The 21286-nt window shown below is 33.9% G+C and overlaps 1 protein-coding gene across 1 annotated transcript; it reads left to right on the top strand.

Annotated features, from left to right (window-relative positions):
- Positions 1–15564: 15564 nt before the first annotated feature.
- Positions 15565–19538, top strand: LOC21390301 (glucose-1-phosphate adenylyltransferase small subunit 2, chloroplastic). The gene is made up of 9 exons (XM_010109069.2): positions 15565–15997; positions 16494–16790; positions 16952–17221; positions 17351–17530; positions 17913–18016; positions 18132–18243; positions 18367–18465; positions 18636–18755; positions 19218–19538. Exons 1-9 carry the CDS (start codon positions 15728–15730, stop codon positions 19332–19334), a joined length of 1569 nt encoding a protein of 522 aa, XP_010107371.1. The 5' UTR covers positions 15565–15727; the 3' UTR covers positions 19335–19538.
- The last annotated feature ends 1748 nt before the right edge of the window (positions 19539–21286 follow it).

Below are 21286 nucleotides of genomic sequence, written 5' to 3'. Positions count from 1 at the left end.
ATATAAATTAATGCGATTAATTTATTCGTGCATAAATTAATATAATCTATAGAGTATCTCAAAAGTTTTATGAAAATTTTTGTTATACACGATCCGCCTCTCCCCGCCACGCTTTCGCACCCGAATTCGATTCGGGAACCAGTAGGAACTACTTCAAGATCCATCATAAATTTACGGAGCCACACTGCTTTTTTTGAAGCATCACTAGCTACCACATACTCGGCTTCCATCGTTGAGTCAGAAGTGCAAGTTTGCTTAACATTCCTCCAAACAACGGAACCACCTCCCAGAGTAAAGACAGAACCCGAAGTCGATTTCCTAGAATCCAAATAGGATTGAAAATCTGAATCTGTATATTCTAGAGGTGTCAAATCCTCCCCGGAATATATCATCATATAATTTCTAGTCCTCCGAATATACTTGAATATATGCTTGACCGCTACCCAGTGGTTAGGTCCTGGATTCGACTGATATCGACTTACAATCTCGACCGCATGGCAAATGTCTGGTCGAGTACAAAGCATTGCATACATAAGGCTCTCGACCGCCGAAGCATAAGATACATTTGCCATGTATTCTCTTTCCTCATATGTCTTGGGACAATCACTGCTCGAACGAGTAATTCCATACCTAGATGGTTGCCCACCTTTCTTGGAATTCTGCATTGCATACCTCTCGAGAATTTTATCTATGTATAAAGCCTGAGAGAGAGCTATCATTTTGTTCTTTCGATCTCTTAAGATCCGAATGCCCAGAACATAATTAGCTCCTCCTAAGTCCTTCATGTCAAACTGTTTAGTAAGCCAAACTTTGACTGATGACAAAGCCTCTACATCATTGCCAATGAGTAGAATGTCATCAACATATAATAGTAGAAAAACCTCTTTCCCATCTTGAATATGCTTATAAACGTAAGGTTCATCCATATTCTATTGGAATCCAAACGGCACGTCTTTTTAAATGGTAAAGAAAATGACGTGTCATTTTACATGTTAAGAAAAATAACACGTCATTTCTGAAGGAACTAAAACGACATGTCATTTTATGTGGGAATAAAAACGACACGCCGTTTCTTATGGGAACCAAACTGACACGTCGTTTTACAGATGAACCGAAACGACACGTCATTTTCTGATTGGAAGTGAAAGGACACGTCGTTTTACATGCTAAACAAAATGACACGTCATTTTTTGGAGAAAAAATGACACGTCATTTTTTGGAGAAAAAATGACACGTCATTTTTTGGAGACAAAACAGTACATTGTTTTACATTGGAAGAAAAATGACATGTCATTTTTTGGGAGACAAAATGACACGCCGTTTTGAATTTAAGCAACACGACACATCGTTTTTCTAGTTAAGCAAAACGACTCGTCGTTTTTCTTAAGATTCAAAACGACATGTCATTTTGCAAAATAAGCAAAAGGAAACGTTGTTTCTCACTGGATTCAAAACGACACGTTGTTTTCCACGTTAAACAAAAGGACACGTCATTTTTATTCTGAAATAAAATGAAACGTCATTTTCTATTTAATCAAAATGACACGTTCTTTTTTATTGGAAGCAAAACGACAAGTCATTTTCCTGAATAAGCAAAACTACACGTCGTTTTCCAAAATAAGCAAAACGACACGTCATTTTTCACAAGATTAAAAATGACACGTTGTTTTCCTAGTTAAACAAAATGATACGTCATTTTTATTCTGAAATAAAACAATACGTCATTTTTCGTGGGAAACAATACGACACGTCATTTTAATTTTAAGCAGATCAACATGTCATTTTTTCATGTTAAGCAAAACGATAGGTCATTTTTCCATCTTAAGCAAAATGCCATGTCGTTTTTCTTCCCACAAGAAACGACATGTCGTTTTCTTCAATAGCCAAAAAAAAATTGAGGGCGCGTGAGAGTACGTGAGTGCGCGTGAGGGCACATGAAGGTGCATGACCGCGCGTCAACGCACGCGATCGCGCGTCAGCGCGCACGTAATCATGCGTTAGGGCGCACTGACTATTCGTGCATAAATTAATATAATCTATAGAGTATCTCAAAAGTTTTATGAAAATTTTTGTTATACACGATCCGCCTCTCCCCGCCACGCTTTCGCACCCGAATTCGATTCAGGAACCAGTAGGAACTACTTCAAGATCCATCAGAAATTTACGGAGCCACACTGCTTTTTTTGAAGCATCACTAGCTGCCATATACTCGGCTTCCATCGTTGAGTCAGAAGTGTAAGTTTGCTTAACATTCCTCCAAACAACGGAACCACCTCCCAGAGTAAAGACAGAACCCGAAGTCGATTTCCTAGAATCCAAATAGGATTGAAAATCTGAATCTGTATATTCTAGAGGTGTCAAATCCTCCCCGGAATATATCATCATATAATTTCTAGTCCTCCGAATATACTTGAATATATGCTTGACCGCTACCCAGTGGTTAGGTCCTGGATTCGACTGATATCGACTTACAATCTCGACCGCATGGTAAATGTCTGGTCGAGTACAAAGCATTGCATACATGAGGCTCTCGACCGCCGAAGCATAAGATACATTTTCCATGTATTCTCTTTCCTCATATGTCTTGGGACAATCACTGCTCGAAAGAGTAATTCCATACCTAGATGGTTGCCCACCTTTCTTGGAATTCTGCATTGCATACTTCTCGAGAATTTTATCTATGTATAAAGCCTGAGAGAGAGCTATCATTTTGTTCTTTTGATCTCTTAAGATCCGAATGCCCAGAACATAATTAGCTCCTCCTAAGTCCTTCATGTCAAACTGTTTGGTAAGCCAAACTTTGATTGATGACAAAGCCCCTACATCATTGCCAATGAGTAGAATGTCATCAACATATAATAGTAGAAAAACCTCTTTCCCATCTTGAATATGCTTATAAACGTAAGGTTCATCCATATTCTATTGGAATCCAAACGGCACGTCTTTTTAAATGGTAAAGAAAATGACGCGTCATTTTACATGTTAAGAAAAATAACACGTCATTTCTGAAGGAACTAAAACGACATGTCATTTTACGTGGGAATAAAAATGACACGTCGTTTCTTATGGGAACCAAACTGACACGTCGTTTTACAGATGAACCGAAACGACACGTCATTTTCTGATTGGAAGTGAAAGGACACGTCGTTTTACATGCTAAACAAAACGACACGTCATTTTTTGGAGAAAAAATGACACGTCATTTTTTGGAGACAAAACGGTACATTGTTTTACATTGGAAGAAAAATGACATGTCATTTTTGGGGAGACAAAATGACACGCCGTTTTGAATTTAAGCAACACGACACATCATTTTTCTAGTTAAGCAAAACGACTCGTCGTTTTTCTTAAGATTCAAAACGACATGTCATTTTCCAAAATAAGCAAAAGGAAACGTTATTTCTCACTGGATTCAAAACGACACGTTGTTTTCCACGTTAAACAAAATGACACGTCATTTTTATTCTGAAATAAAATGAAACGTCATTTTCTATTTAATCAAAATGACACGTTCTTTTTTATTGGAAGCAAAACGACAAGTCATTTTCCTGAATAAGCAAAACTACACGTCATTTTCCAAAATAAGCAAAACGACACGTCATTTTTCACAAGATTAAAAATGACACGTTGTTTTCCTAGTTAAACAAAATGATACGTCGTTTTTATTCTGAAATAAAACAATACGTCATTTTTCGTGGGAAACAATACGACACGTCATTTTAATTTTAAGCAGATCAACACGTCATTTTTTCATGTTAAGCAAAACGATAGGTCATTTTTCCATCTTAAGCAAAATGCCATGTCGTTTTTCTTCCCACAAGAAACGACATGTCGTTTTCTTCAATAGCCAAAAAAAAATTGAGGGTGCGTGAGAGTATGTGAGTGCGCGTGAGGGCACATGAAGGTGCATGACCGCGCGTCAACGTACGCGATCGCGCGTCAGCGCGCACGTAATCATGCGTTAGGACGCACTGACGCGCGAGCAATCGTGCGCACTGACGCGGGATCGCGCGCGTCATTTCACTGATTCGAGTTTAGAATTTGAGTTTTGCTACAGTAAAAAGTTTTTAGAAACAGTCACATCTATTTTTTTTATTTTACTACAGTAAAAAACTCTTACATAAAGTCACATCTCAACTCGAATCAGTTAACTAAACGGGTCCTAAATTTGTGGTGATTTGACTCCATCAATATCAAACATGTAACATAGGCATTCTAAGTAATTGTTTTAATCTGACTGTTGAGATCTTGTAGAATTTTGAATTAAGGGTTGGGATTTATTTAAAAAAAAAAAAAAGTGGCCTAAGTTGGCGCCGGAGAAGGAGAAGCAAATTTGCTCTCTCAAGCCAAGTTAATGAGTTAAGTGCTAAATATAGCAAAAAGGAAATGGAAGGACTCTAATATAATGACAAGCTCATAAAATAAGGAATATGAGCTTACGGTCCGTTTAGTTCGCTAATTTAAGTTTTTAATCTGAGTTGATATGTGACTTTATGTGAGAGCTTTTTACTGTAACAAAACGGGTCCTAAATTTGTGGTGATTTGACTCCATCAATATCAAACATGTAACATAGGCATTCTAAGTAATTGTTTTAATCTGACTGTTGAGATCTTGTAGAATTTTGAATTAAGGGTTGGGATTTATTTAAAAAAAAAAAAAAGGGGCCTAAGTTGGCGCCGGAGAAGGAGAAGCAAATTTGCTCTCTCAAGCCAAGTTAATAAGTTAAGTGCTAAATATAGCAAAAAGGAAATGGAAGGACTCTAATATAATGACAAGCTCATAAAATAAGGAATATGAGCTTACGGTCCGTTTAGTTCGCTAATTTAAGTTTTTAATTTGAGTTGATATGTGACTTTATGTGAGAGCTTTTTACTGTAACAAAAAAAGCTAGATGTGACTGTTTCTGAAAATTTTTTACTATAGTAAAACTCAAATCGGTGAAATGAATGGGGCCTCAATACATTGAGTAATAGAATGTAAAGAAGAAAGCCATCATTTCACTTCAAAACCAATAGATAAAGAAAGAAGGCCATGTTTGGTAAGGTTTCGGTTTTTAATTTTTTAAAACAAAAAATAAAAAATACTTTTTTTATTTTCGTTTTTCATTTTCTTAAAAAAAAATATGTTTGATAAAATACATTTTATTTTTTGTTTTTAAAAATAAAAAACAAAAAACATGTTTGCTGAGATTCTTCTTATTACAATTTTTTTAAAATAAAACTTTTTAAAATTTACAGTTTGATTCTAAATTTTTTTAAAATTACAGTTTGATCCTTGAACTTTTATTAGAATTACATTTTGATCCCTAAAGTTGTTTAAAAATTGCAATTTGACCCCAAAAATTTACCAAAATTACAGTTTGATCCCAAAATTTTTTAAAATTACAGTTTGATCATAAAACATTTCAAAATTACAAGTTAGCTCTTAATTTTTTAAAATTACAATTTGGCCCCTACCTTCTCAAAATTGTAGTTTGACCCCTAAACTTTTTGAAATTATGTTTGGGTCCCTAATTTTGAGTCAGGCCGTCCCACGGTGACCCCGGCTCAAGTCAGATGGAGTCCCGCCTTGACCGTAATTGCCATGTCTGTAGTCCAAACCCAACTGTAGTGACAGTTCTAGCTCAACCATGTCGACGGTCCCGGTAAGTCAGTTGAACCCGATGGTGATTCCTGACTCGATCATGTCTCCAGTTCGACCCCAAATGCAATCCTAACCTAAACTCGGTACTTTCCTAGGTTGTCGATCCGATCTTGATGGTCCTACACTGACATTTATTTTGTTCGTTGATCGAACTTTGACAACTATCCTAACCCTTTCACGACTTTAGTTTTAGTAATGACCACAACATAAACATTTTTAAAAAAATTTGAAAACAACAAATTTTTGTTTTCAAAATTTATAAAATTTGATAACAATTTTAAAAAAACAAAAAAAGAAAACAAAAACAAGTTTACCTAACATGTTTTCAAAACAAAAAAAAACAAAAAAACAAAAAAACAAAAAAAAACTTCACTTTTTTGTTTAAAAAAAATAAAAAACTGTTTCATTAGATGATACCAAATGCACCCGAAGTGTAAAGCAAGTTCAAAAAAAAAAAAATTTCCTTCTCCCTCTCTCTATGGCCAGCCTAGCAAATACAAAGCCCTAAAGCAAGTGACATTGCATGAATAAAATGTAGAGAATTAACAAGTCTGTAAACCATACATTATGAACATCCGACGAGACGTCTCCGAAGTCGAGAAAATCTCCAACGACAGTCAATCTCTGACGAGAGAGAGAAAGTGATAGAGAGAGATACGAACGAGAGAATGAGAGAGAAGAAGATGGAGAGAGAGAACGACTGGAGAAGGATTGAGGAATATCAGATAATACAAGGACAATATCGCCATTTTACTTAACCATAGATCAAGTGATATATTCCACTTGATCTAAAAAAAAAGAAAACAAAAACAAGTTTACCTAACATGTTTTCAAAACAAAAACAAAAAAACAAAAAAAACAAAAAAACAAAAAAAAAACTTCACTTTTTTGTTTAAAAAAAATAAAAAACTGTTTCATTAGATGATACCAAATGCACCCGAAGTGTAAAGCAAGTTCAAAAAAAAAAAAATTTCCTTCTCCCTCTCTCTATGGCCAGCCTAGCAAATACAAAGCCCTAAAGCAAGTGACATTGCATGAATAAAATGTAGAGAATTAACAAGTCTGTAAACCATACATTATGAACATCCGACGAGACGTCTCCGAAGTCGAGAAAATCTCCAACGACAGTCAATCTCTGACGAGAGAGAGAAAGTGATAGAGAGAGATACGAACGAGAGAATGAGAGAGAAGAAGATGGAGAGAGAGAACGACTGGAGAAGGATTGAGGAATATCAGATAATACAAGGACAATATCGCCATTTTACTTAACCTTAGATCAAGGGATATATTCCACTTGATCTATGGTTGGATCTGATCTCAGTTCCACTTGAAAATTGAAATTCCGCTTCAGATAAACTTAAGTTTGAAATTAGCCTGAATTTACTGCTGCAAACAACTGCAACCGTCTTGAGAGACGGTTTGAACTTCATATCGTATTGACAGGTGAACCTTTATCCTACCATTTAAGCAAATTCAAACTGGAAAACCGTTATCCATTAGTAATAAAAGACATTAGATTTGCATACGAATCACGAATCCTCCTAAAATCACACACATAACTTTGAAAATAACTTGAGTTAATCATAAACGAACTTATACTTAAGCATGAGCAAAATCAACTTCATGAAATCCAAATCTAAGGATAAACTCGACATTCAAATTAAAAAAAAAAAAACCTTACCAGCTTACCCTACCAACATTATCACAATAAAATAACTCAAATTTCTTAAGACTTGTTCGGTTCATGGGCTTGAAATAGAATTCAAATTTTTAAATTTTTTTGTGAGAAAGAATTCTAACATAACTTTTTACATTCAAATTTTTGTGACCCCTCTACTAAACAAGTCTTTACCCTTCCAGTGTGTAAAATAACCATTCCTAGCGAAGAATTTCCTATATACTAATGTTTCGTTCCATTTTGTTCACGTGGGAATGTCTAATAGGACAAGATTTCAGTAAACTCCAGGAAAAAAAAAAAGGACTGAGTAGTTTTCGTGTAGCATTTTTTTAGGTATATACGTTTGCGGATCCCTTACATAGTAGTTGTTGGAAAATCATGTCCACTTGTGGAATTTACTGACAAAAAGCTTAATCAGCTTCTGGCATTTTCAGAACTGGGTGTTGAATTTGAGGCTGAAAATGGCCACATACAATACAATCGACGACAACCAAGATATGGGACACAATGCCACCGTGATTTAAACTCTCTCTCTCTCTCTCTCTCTCTCTCTTCTCAGTTTGAGGGTCCTTTTGTAAGTTAATGAAACCGGTAAAGACAAGTTTCCTGAAAAGGAAAGTAACCAAAATCTCACACTATGCGTATGAGTAGTTTCACAGAATATTTACTGCTGGGGTGCATAGAAAGGATTTTTTTAGACATATAACAAAATATTGATGGTAATGAAGTTGAAGAGCTCGTTTAGTTCATGGATTAGAATCACGATATTAGAACCATTTTTGATTTACGTGTATTTTTTATGAGAGAAAATACTGTAGCGAACCATGAACTATGATTTGAATCAGAGAATGAATCCTCCAACCAAACGGTCTCGAAATGTTGCAAAATTTTTAGAACATTTTGAGAATAGCAAAAATTAATATCATTAAAATAGTTATTATTTAATTACATAATATAAATTGTGACATCACTATAATTTTTATCATGTCGTTTTTCTATTTTTAAAATATTCTGAAAATTTTGTCAAATTTCAATAATTCCACCTTAATGATTTTGCCATGCGTGTAACTTTTAGGTGAAAAGAAAAGAGCATCCATCAAACCTGTTTTAATTAATTAATAATAGTGATGGATACAATTGATTGTTTATGTGTAATGGACTAATGAAAAAAAAAAAAAAAAAAAAAAACTCATAATCTTTTGAGTATTGTAAGTCACCAAGAAAATTTTTGCGGTCGACGTTAATTTTGCACTCACTTTTAATATTGAGGTTTTAAGTCTGAATCTTCCACTTCAAAATCCCAAAGAAGAATTTTGTGTTATTTTTAGAAAATTGAACACAAGGTAATTTGATGAGGAAAAAGAAACTGTTGAAACTGATCACGCAGAATTAAAAGAAAGAGGGGTGGAAAAAAAAATGGGGCATGGTTATATTTGTTGGGAGAAAAACACATTTCTACACCCACATAATAGAAAAATAAATTGAAACAAAATAACAGAAAAATAAATTGAAACAAAATAACAGAAAAATAAATTGAAATAAAATAATAGAAAAATAAATTGAAACAAAATAATAGAAAAATAGAGAAGACAAAATTTAGGTGATTCGGAATAATATCCTATGTCTACGGAAGAGGGAGAAAAATTCACTAACAGTTTCAGAATTACACACTCAACACACTTTCTAACTCTCTCTCTACTCAAAACCCTTACACTTTTGTGTATCACTCTCCTCACTTTCTCTCTTTCACTCAAAAGGATACACTCTTTCTTTGCATTTTTCTCTTAGCACACTTATCTGAGCACACCTAAAGTCTTACACAAAGCACTTATCTATAGACTCCTAATGAGCCATAAAAGAACCCTTGCCTTAAAACAGAAAATGATAACTTACCTAAAAAACTCAAATAATTACTTTCCTAAAATCAATTTGAGGCACATACCTAATAATATTAAAAAATAAAAAAGAAAAAAAAATTGAAAGAAGTAGAGCTATCCTAGTGGGTTGCACAATTAAATTATAGCTATTTATATATGTTTTTATTTTTTTATTCTAAAAAGAGTATTCTTTCCTTTTTTTCAAACAATAATCTTTTTAATTGTGTTCTATTTCTTATATACATTGACAAGCGTTCAACTCTTGATGCTTCACAACAAATACGAGCCTCAATCTCAATGTCTTGTGTTCTATTTGATAATATTATGAATGATTTAAACATGTGACAAAAACAATTTATATATTAGAGTAAAGCGCATATGAACCTTTTTGAAAAATTTTTGAGGCTATACTAAATGAAGAAAGATAACAATGGTAACATTTTTAAATTCTAAATTAGAATAAAGGGCATATGAACATATTTATTCTTGCCTAACTAGGAAGCGTACTTAAAATAAGTTAGATATATTATAAAAATATTTGCATGTTTATAACTTTTTCTATATTCTTCCCTAAAAAATATAACTTCTCTTTATCGCTTCCCCACTTCTTTTTTTTTTTTTGGTTGATTGTGCAAATGGAAGTAAGCTTTTCTCTTACTTACAATCCTTTCCTAGATGTTTCTAATCCGACAAGAATTAGTTTTAGGGTTTTCAACTCTCTCTCTCCCCCACACGAACCAAAGAAAAAAGAGTGAACAACGGTCGGAATTCTGAGACCATATCAAGGCTCCCGGCCATGAAACTTGGTCCTCCAACTCGCTTAGTTGTGAGCTTCTTGTTGGTGATGGCGGTCTACAGTGTGGTGGCTCTGTTTGGGTGGATCTAAACCGGTTTGGAGCTTAGAAGTCGAATGGATTATGGATAGACTTCGTTTCCAGGCGATTTTGTCATTTGGTGGCTGAGATTTCTTGACCGGCTATCTCCCTCGACGACCCATTGATCGGTTGCCCTTTACCAGAAGGTTCTAACTGCAGTGGTCGGAGGTTCTTTATGTTTTTTTATGTAATTTTCATGTTTGTAATAAGGGCGGTGGTCTCCCCACCCAACCCTAATCTGTTTTGCTGTTGGTTATTAGATTTTGATGATCGGCTTAAAGCTGTTTTTATGGCTCCTGATAGGGTTGTCTTGGTCCGGCTAGAATTTTTTTCTATGTCATGTAGATGTCCCCTCTTTGTGGGGTTTGGTGATTTGTCCCTCCAGCTCTCGAAAGCCTATCTCGATGGGAGCGATTTCTTCAACTCGAGCTTTATGTGTGCTTGTTGTTAGTGTGTCGATGTGTTATTCCGTTTTTAGACCTCAGGCATGCGTCCGTCCCTCTAACGGGTCACTAATATTGTAACGAGATGATTGTTTATCAGTTCTTAATTAAATGTAATTTTCTTTTGAAAAAAATTCTTTCCTAGATACTTTGGTGAAGGCAATATATGATCCAAAATTTGTGTAGTTGATCCAAAATTATTTTCTTGGTTTATTTAATTTTTATGTTTGTTTTAAAAAAAATATTTTTTCCATAATTATTTGAAAAAAAAATCTTTCGAAAAAAGAAAAAAAAAAAGATAACAAGATAATAACTACCCAAATTGCTAATATTTTACCAGACTCAAAGAGTATTTGAAATTATTGTTTTATGTAAATATATAAATATATATGTTTTGCATTACTAAATACAACCAAACACATTTATATTATATTTCTCTGAATATTAAAAAAGATTTTTGCCATAACTAAACATGATAATATAAATTTCTTAAAAATCATATTATTTTCTAATACTTTTCTAATAATTTAATTTTTATTGATTATCGCATATTAAACACCTCCATATTCTTAAATATATATATATATATATATAAATCTCTCACTCGCTTTTTTTTCCCCCTTAAAGAGAGAGGGGAAATTTCCTTCTTAAAAGGAGAAACCTCTTTGAAATTAATTCTGAAAGAACATGATTTAAAAATGGAAAGAACATATAGAGCGGTGATAGGTTTGGGTTATTCCATTTAACTCAGAAACATTGGTTGTTCTTTCAGAGACGAAAAGTAGAGGCACATTATTTGTCATATATACTTGTCATGCTCATTGCTTAGCTGAATAAGGACAATATGATATATCTCTTTCAATGTGTCCATATTAATATCATTATCACGTTGATGTAATCCATGATATATATTAAATGATTATTAGCCTATTAATCTTGTAAAGTAGTATTGTGCTCATTGAACAATGTGTTGAATTTAAGGCTTAGCCCCACAGAATAAAATACTACTGACAATCATATGTAGCAATTATGAATATCATATTCACCAAGTAAGACGGTCCATGCATTAATGCAACATCTTCAACGGTTGGCATTAAAATTCTTTATTTTTTCCTTCTTTTTTTTTTGGATCCTACGATGAATTTGCTAAAAGATATTATATGACAGGATCTCATAATCTAGAATAGGGTTTTTTATTTTTTTTTTATTTTTTTTTTTGCTGCATAAAAAATTCTAGTATAAGTTTTTGATTGTCAAAAAGTTGCTTTTATTCAGCCACTTTCAATACAAGTATGATTGGATCTTGTAGATCTTGTCATACAACACTTATGTAAAAACTAGTTTTTAACGCTGGATTCATTTAAAATTACGGTCATACAAATTATTTTAATTTATTTTATTGTCTTTTAAATTAGTATTATTTTGTCTTATTTAATTTGTTTTTATTTAATTTGGTGTAATTTTATTTTGTCTTAGTGTATTTTTGCTCAATTTTATTTTGTATTTAAATTATTTATATCTGAGTAATATCATAATTTTGATGCAAAACGGTCTTAAAACGGATAAAATCATACCACAAATCAATTAACAGATATAATAAATAATTATAATTAAAAAATTATTGATGAGGAAGTTATTTACCGACAAATCAAGTACCTTTAAGTTTAAATATTTGTAAGTTTTAAGATTTTTTGTTAGTTTAATGTGTTTTATTTTATTTTTATAGATTGAAGTTAAAATAGAATAAAATGAGTGAAAACTTGACTTCAGAACATACTTTAATATTTTGGGCATAACTTTGTCATATGAAGTCCAAATGAGGTGATCTTTGTGGCGTTAGAAAGATAAGAGATAGAGCTACAACTTTCATGAAGACACCAAATGCTAATTCGACCATATAAAAGGCAAAAATCCTCCACAAAATCAGAAACCTGCTGCAGTGGGAAAATCTACCCACTGCAGTAGATTGGACAATTTGGGGCTGAAAGAACCCGCTATAGCGGGAAAAACACCCACTGCAACGGGTTTGCCTATGCCACTAGGATTTTTTAGAAATCTTAACAGCACTGCAGCAGGAAATTGATCCGCAGCAGTGTCAATATGTGTAATGCTGTCATTTTAGGGCTGATTTGAGGGGAATATAAAAGGCAAATGTTCTAAGAATCAAATTGGGGGAGGAAGAGAGGAAAAAGTGACACAAAATCCCTAGAGAAGAAGGAACTTTGAAGGCACAAATCTCATTATTTCATTGAAGATCCTTGAAGAAGATGGTGAATTCAAGCTTAGAAGATCATTCTTCCAACACAGTTCTTCCTTCTCCCTTTATTTCCTTTTTACTTTTTTAGATTTTGTTTTTGGTTATGGATTCCTCCATGTTGAGCTAGAATATTATTTTAGGACTTGATGTAACCTTATTTGAACTATGTTTTTTAATATTTTGTCAAATGTTAGTTTGATTTCCATTTAATTCATTTGTGTTTCTCTATGTTTATTGCTCTAATTTCTATTTTCATGGATTAGAGATATAGATGTGTGGATTTAGGCTTGGGAGAGTTACTTTCACATGTTGGAATTGAGAAAACACAACCTAGAGTTAGTTGAGTTCGGGAGGCTAATTAATTCAGGTAATCAAAATTAGGTTGCTTAAAGGATGCTTAATTCGGTTAGGCTAATAGGGATATTGTTTAACTGAGTTTTGCATACTATTTTGCTCGGCACCCGGGGGAGGGAGTGAAATTACCTTCAAAAACTTAAGATTAATGAATTTAGTGGAATTGGCTAGCATTGGCTTGATAGGATGAACATAGGAATAATAAGGTGAAGTTAAGTCCCTAGTACATTTCTACATAGAAGTTTCCAAATTTATCTTGTTTTAGTATTTATATTTGTTCTAGTTCTACTTTAATTTCATTAAGATTCGGTTGCCTAGATAAAATTAAGTTACAATAATTACGGTACTTAGCGTCAATTTAACACCCAATCCTTATGGAGACGATACTCACTCACCCTACACTATCAAAACATGACACCGTACGCTTACGGGCAAACAATTATGCTATTTATTTTTTAAAAAAAGAAACGATAAGGAAAATACAAAAAAGGAACATGTCAGTATGGTGATTTAAATTCTATTTCTGACCCGAAAAGCTCGCGGTGTGACATATGTGGTGAAACTTTAATACTGAAACTTTTTTAGGGGTTTGTGGTGGTAGTGGAAGGATCGGACCAATCCACGTGACGAGTGACGCGTGGCTTTTCAGTGAGGCCTACCGCACCAAATTTCTTTCTTCAAACAAGAAAAAAAATGAACGAAACGTTTCATTCTAAAGCCCCAAAAACCCATTAGTAATGTTGTATAAATATCGATTATTTGATGCTCAAAAATGTAATTATGTCACAAACTATAAAATACAATTGAGTATATCATCAAACACAACATAACGATTCATTTATTTATAATTGATGATAAAAATTTACAACAAACGTTTTTTTTTTTTTTTTTTTGCTATTCAAAATTTTCCTCATATATATGATCGTTGGATTATTTAAAAAAAAAATTCAAAAAAAATTTATAAATATATAATATATATGATATGGGCAATGTAATAATTTTGCAAAAAAAATATAAATTTATAAATTAATGATTCTATTATAGTGTAAAATTCTCATATAAAATTTAAATTTTAAACGTTAGAATTAAGAATTATAGATTTGAGTATATCCCAAACAGATCCTAATATTATTCAAGTCAAATAACCAATAAAGAGAATAAAAAATAGAAGATTTTTAGTAACAGAGTAAAGAATGTGAAAGTGAGAATAAGTGCATATGTTTATAAGAAAGGTGACCAATAAATGAGTACTTTTATCTTGTTTTGATTCGGCCACCTCATCAAGTAAATTTCCTTCGAGAGTGCTCGGTAGTGTCATTGTAATGCCTCATCTAATAGGTATATAACGACTTCCTTTTCACAGAGTTAAATTTTTGTGCGCCAGGCGGGAGGTAAATCTGTATCCGCTAGGCAGGAGGATAGAAAATGAAAAATATATCTCGTCATGACATGTATTTTTATTACTTCTATTACTATGAAATTCATAATACACCTATCATAATCTTTACTGCATATGCCATTAGATATATAGTTATTTTAGTTGTAATAATAATTTTTTATCTAATAAACTTGTATGTAAATTACTCACACATTTAGAATAATTTGATGTGGCAAGCTATTACAACTAATGAAATATTTGACGTGACAAGTAAAAAAAAAAAAAATCAGAATCAGCAGAACATTTAGTAAAACTTTTCTTAAAAATGCTACATAAAAAATGCTGTAGATTTAATTAATTCAAGAAAAATTAAAGAGTTTTTTTTTTTTTTTTAAATTTCTCAAATTTATCAACTTACGCCTTGAAATTTTAATTTTGATAATTTACCCCTTAACTTGTTAACCAATTACAATGTCGTCTATTTTACCAATTTTACAATGATGTCAATTAGATTAATAGGATTGAGAGTTGGAGAATTAGAATGTTATTTTTTTTTTTCTTGTTGAACGTAGTTTTTCATCACCAATTTAATTCAACTATGGCTAAAATGAGGCGTGTTTCAGTTGAGTAAAAGTTGGGTTAAATTTCAAAATTAAAAATTCCGTCACATATTACTAAAATCCTAAAAATTCAGGTGGGGTAAATATGCAACGTATCCAAAATTAAATAATGTGTAGAAAAAAAATGAACGGTGTAGAAAAAAGAGAGAAAAAAGTGCTCCCACATGTGATCCTAAGGCATGTTGGAACCGTGAAATGACGTCCACTTGTGTCCAATAGCTGACATCCCAACACAAGATTTTTCCCTCTTCAAACTACAAAATATTTAAATTAAAAAATAAAAAATAATCACTGAGAACCCATCAAACATAAAGGTGTGCGTGATATGAAAAGTCGAAAATGTCCAAAATCTCTGAGAATTTATAAATTTAGAAATAGAGATATTAGATTGAGGTCGGTTGCGTAATATCGCGGAATAAAACGATATTCGAGAACCCATCAAATTCAACAAATCAAAATCTCTAATAACTCCATCCACTCACTCACCCGATTCAGTCAATCTCCACAGTCCACACTTTCTCTCTCTAAAACGGAGTGAGAGAGTCCAACACACGGAAAGCTCAAGTTTTTTTGCTTCTTTTTTTTTTTTTTTTGAGCTTTCATGGCGTCCATGGCTGCCGTTGGAGCTCTCAGACTACCTTCCTCTTCTTCATCTTTCTCTCATTCATCGAATGCCTCAAGTCTCGTTCCAAGAACCGGTCTCCGAAGCCTCTCCTTCGCCAATTCTCATCTCTCCGGCGATAAGATCACCTCTTTTGCAATCTCCGGCTGCAGAGCCGCTTCCACCGACAGGATTCCGAGGATTGTCTCGCCTAAGGCCGTCTCCGATTCCAAGAATTCTCAGACTTGTCTCGATCCCGATGCCAGCCGCGTGAGTTTTTTTTTCCGATGATTTTTTTCTTTTTCTGCAAATAAATCGATTGTTCGTTCCTTAATCCTTCCGTTTTTGGATTAGATTCCGTTTTGCATTGTCGTTTGTTCTTTATTTTTTATTTTTTTTCCGTCGATCGTTTATCAGTTCTATGAATGACTATAGAAATCTGTTTTGTGCTGTGATTGATTGAGTTTTGTTTACTTATACGCATTATTCATATTCGTTTCTCTTTTCCGTCGATCCTTCGTTTCAAGTTTTATGGACTGAATTGCGATTCTTTTTTATTGTCGTTTTCAATTGATACATAAGAATAGCTTTTAGTTTTTATTTTTTTATTTAATGATACGTAAGACTAGTTGGTCATACATGTTTTACGGAGTGTTTTAGGCATTAGTCCTTTTTTTTTTATGTGATTGGAACTGTTGAACTGAAATTATGTTTTTTGTACTGTCGTTTTTTTATCGATTGGATTGTCGTACGCGGTGTTCTGCAGAGTGTTTTGGGCATTATTCTCGGAGGAGGGGCTGGGACTCGTCTCTACCCGCTGACCAAGAAGCGAGCGAAGCCTGCTGTTCCCCTTGGAGCCAACTACAGGTTGATTGATATTCCTGTCAGCAACTGCTTGAACAGCAACATCTCCAAGATCTATGTTCTCACGCAGTTCAATTCCGCTTCCCTCAATCGCCATCTCTCCCGGGCCTATGCCAGCAACATGGGTGGCTACAAGAACGAAGGCTTCGTTGAGGTTCTCGCGGCTCAGCAGAGCCCTGAGAACCCGAACTGGTTCCAGGTTATTATCCCATTAGTGGGTTTTAATTAATCACATATTCACGTGTCAACTTTGCGACTCACCTGATATTAGGACATATGAAATACTTGGAATTTTTCCTTTTTGTTTGATTTGCTTTTGCAATGAATTTGGAGAATTGAGGGTTTTTTTTTCGAGTACAGGGGACAGCTGATGCGGTGAGGCAATACTTGTGGCTGTTTGAGGAACACAATGTGTTGGAATTCTTGGTTCTTGCTGGGGACCATTTGTATAGAATGGACTATGAGAGGTTCATTCAAGCGCACAGAGAAACTGATGCCGACATCACTGTGGCTGCGCTGCCAATGGATGAAAAGCGTGCCACTGCGTTCGGTCTGATGAAGATAGACGAAGAGGGACGGATAGTTGAGTTTGCTGAGAAACCCAAAGGGGAGCAACTCAAAGCTATGAAGGTAGGTTGTGGGTAAATTGCTTCTTTACGGAATAACTTTGAATCTTAAAATTGTATCAATAGAGAGTTGTTGTGAATTTTAGTTGTAGAAGTGGGTAGTGAAAGAATGACTTGGTTTGTTCCTTGGCAGGTTGATACCACCATTCTGGGTCTTGATGATGAGAGAGCGAAGGAGATGCCTTACATTGCGAGTATGGGTATATATGTCGTGAGCAAAGATGCGATGTTAAATCTGCTTCGGGATAAGTTTCCTGGAGCAAATGATTTTGGAAGTGAAGTGATTCCAGGGGCAACTTCCACTGGAATGAGAGTGAGTATTGCTTCTGCTTATTTTGTCTCTGTAACCTTAGGATCAATTCAGGATGCCATACAATCTGTCTACCTGTTTTGTTAGGGTGGCATTATAATGGTTGGTAAACCACAATTGAGGTTATGATGGTTTCTGAAGCCCTGATCTTAATCTATTAGAGTTTCAATTAAGTCAACAACTTTGACTTTGATTATGATCAAATTGGCACTGGCACACACCTATTTTGACTATGTAAATGCTTTATAGTGAAACTTAGATTAATGCATCGTGGTTTTCTGGAAGATTGTGTATGTTGGTGTTGCAGAAAACTTTGTTTCTCCTCCTCCCTCCATGTCCAAATACGTAAATCACAGGGCACTAATTTGTTTCTTCAACTCTGTAGGTGCAAGCTTACTTGTACGATGGCTACTGGGAAGACATTGGAACAATTGAGGCTTTCTATAATGCAAACTTGGGAATAACCAAAAAACCCGTGCCAGACTTCAGGTATACCTCGTACTAGAACTAGGTTTTGTTTCTATGCTGCTAGTCTGTGGTGATACTATCAGCTTGAACAAAGTTTCTATGTAGGACTCACATAATTTTGGATTTTTTCCTTCAGCTTCTACGACCGTTCATCTCCAATCTACACCCAACCCCGGTATTTGCCACCATCCAAAATGCTTGATGCCGATGTCACTGACAGTGTAATTGGCGAGGGCTGTGTGATAAAGGTACTCTACTCTGATGTCTTAGGATCATACTGTGCTCGCTCTCTCCAAAGTCAGAGAAAAAGTGATCAATAGGACCTATTTGAATTAAGCTTATTTCATTCCCCTCTCTGTTTGTTTGTGCAGAACTGCAAAATTCACCACTCTGTGGTTGGGCTCCGATCTTGCATATCAGAGGGTGCAATCATCGAAGACTCCTTATTGATGGGAGCAGATTACTATGAGGTAAATCCCGGTAGTTTTACAGCCTAGTCTTTGAAGTCAGGGATCACTTTCATTTTTTGTTTTCCTCCTATTTACTATCTGAGATGGGTAACTTCATTAAAAATATTCTTGAGCTTTGTGTTAGTTCCTGAACATCACTGAATTATTGACATTGGATGTTTTTTCTCTAGACGGCTGCTGACAGGAGGTTTCTGGCTGCAAAGGGCAGCGTTCCAATTGGTATTGGGAAGAGCTCTCACATAAAAAGAGCTATCATCGACAAGAATGCCCGTATCGGTGACAATGTGAAGGTTAAAATTTTTCTTTGGCTGCTATAAGCTTATATTTTAAGTACATTTTACTCGTCTCTTTCAAGGGTGGACATTCTTTGTTGTTTGTTTGGCATGGTAATGGTAATGGTAAATAGTAATAGTTTAGAGACTATTAATATCATATTGTTGGCTGTCAAAGTTACTGCCTGTCAAGCTGCAGGACAATAAACAAAGAGCACTAATAAACATCTCGACCCGGGGTTGGGACTTGATTCCTATGGGGATCTGTTGGGATGTAAATGGTTTCTGATTAACGAATATATTCAACTGTGTAAATTCTGTTTAGCAAATAATCAGCTGCTGCTGCAAAACATGAACTTAATTCTCTGCAAAAGAAACATGCTCTTATAATTTTCCTCAAAATCATTGAGTCTGCTATTTGTACATGTGTATGTGTCATCTTTGTGAAATTGAACATCCAAGGTTGGCGTGTTTTTGCAGATCATTAACAGTGATGGCGTGCAAGAAGCAGCAAGAGAAACTGATGGATATTTCATAAAGAGCGGGATTGTGACGGTGATCAAGGATGCCTTGATTCCAAGTGGAACCGTAATCTAAGATGCTGCTATCTACAACTTCCAATGGTGACTGCGAAAAGTTTTCTTTCTAGTTGTCTACTGGCTTGAGAAGCCACAGTAGAAATATGCTTAACGTTCTCTTCTTCTATTTATGTCATGTAAATTTTATATTAGTATAATGTAATTAGAAGAGGAAGACTCCTATCACTAATAAAAGTTTCCCTTTATTTTTCTGCTCTCCCTACATCTTGCCTATGTTTTTATGTGAGAGAAGCATAATAATATTGAACCAATTTCACTACAATTTCATTAACTTTGAAGAAAAAGTTACTATAGTAAATTGAATTTTAAAATATTGATTGTCCCTATATTTAGAAGTTTGTCTTGTTAATCGCAGTACTTTTTTTTTTTTTTGAACAATAATGGCACTAGAGAGAGAGAAGAAACTATTCTATTCCTATCATTAACGCCACCTAAAATGAGATTTTTATCGACAATCGAATGAGTTTCTTCTCTTTCTATCATTAACGCCACCTAAAATGAGATTTTTATCGACAATCGAATTCCATACCTTGGAGACTGCCAATAAAGTCGTCCTATTTCAAAAACACTTCAGAGAAATTTCCATTTCAAATGACACTCGTAAATTCGTCAATTAATTTTTACTAATTATACCCACGGATGTCCATTTTAAGAAATTAATTTTAAAAAATGTCTACTTCATAAAAGACTATTTTGTAATTGTTTACTTTAAAAATTGGTTTTTTTCTGATGCCAAATTTTACCTTTTGTCTATTTTGATGCCGGCCATTCTTATAAGGTTGCAATATTTATGACAGTATCATATTGTACACAAAAATTTGATCTTTCTAACTATAATCTTATTTGTTATCATAAAGTTACAATCTTACGTACAATAGTTGCACATTGTACACAAACATCCAATCTTTTAAATTTATAAAGGATTAGTTTTAAAAAAAAAAAAAAAAAACTCCCCCCGAATTATGACGTGTAAAACTTTACCATTCGATCTTCAAAACTTAACATCTATTCCCATCAAGCTATGAAACGTTAACAAAAAAAACCTCATTAACATAAAACTAATATATCATATATAATTCGGGGATATTTTGACAATCTTCTCTATTTTTTTCTAAGATTAATTTTTTTTTAAAATATTAAATCGTAAAAAAATTTAATTCTAATTTACATATAATAAATACTATATATATCATATAGGATTATTATTACCTATGTTCCTGAACTTTAAAAATTCTCACTTTACTACCCTAAACTTTTATGAACTTCCACTTTACCCCTTATGTCCCATTTTTTGTTTAAGAGAGACGGAAAATGTCTCACGTGCATGGTGTTTAAGGGTGAAATCGTAATTGAATTTTGGATGATTTGTACTTATGCCCCATGAATTTTGCAGTCGCCTTCACTTTATATCCTGAACTTTGAGGTCGCTTCTACTTTGCCCCCTAAACTTTTTTATAGCTTATGTTGTACTATCTTAACCTTTGAATCTCTCTCACTTTGCTCCCTCTATTTGATTACGATTGATACCCGCCCACTCGTGTCCGTAGTAATTCGATCACCCAACACCATTTTTCTTCTTTTCTTTGATTTTCAAAACACAGTTTGATGACTTTTTTTATCATTTTTATTATTATTTGAATTATTTTCATTGATTTGATTCCTAAGAAGACATAACAGTTACCTGGATTTTACATAAATATCGATATCAATAAAAGTTAACCTAAAATACACAAATTCATCATAAAACACTTTGCTGCTTGTTTGCTGATATTTGTAACAAATTTCCATAAAGTATTTCATCATTTAACACTACACTTTTCAAAATGGAAGAAATTCAAAGTTTGAAATAATATGGAGGGAACTATGAAAAAGTTCATGAGGCGGCAAAGCAGAAGCGACCTCAAATTTTAGGGGCAAAGTCGGGGTGACTGCAAAGTCTAAAGGGCATAA

Source organism: Morus notabilis, unplaced genomic scaffold (genome assembly GCF_000414095.1).
Source record: "Morus notabilis unplaced genomic scaffold, ASM41409v2 Scaffold1831, whole genome shotgun sequence".
Classification (NCBI taxonomy): Eukaryota; Viridiplantae; Streptophyta; class Magnoliopsida; order Rosales; family Moraceae; genus Morus; species Morus notabilis.
This window is presented reverse-complemented; position numbering and strand designations above follow the sequence as displayed.

Excerpts from the sequence above, each read along its gene's own strand:
- LOC21390301 (XM_010109069.2), top strand. The coding sequence starts at position 15,728 with ATGGCGTCCATGGCTGCCGTTGGAGCTCTCAGACTACCTTCCTCTTCT. Across the intron at positions 15,998-16,493 it reads TCGATCCCGATGCCAGCCGC|AGTGTTTTGGGCATTATTCT; the intron begins GTGAGTTTTTTT and ends GGTGTTCTGCAG. Across the intron at positions 18,466-18,635 it reads TGGGAGCAGATTACTATGAG|ACGGCTGCTGACAGGAGGTT; the intron begins GTAAATCCCGGT and ends TTTTTTCTCTAG.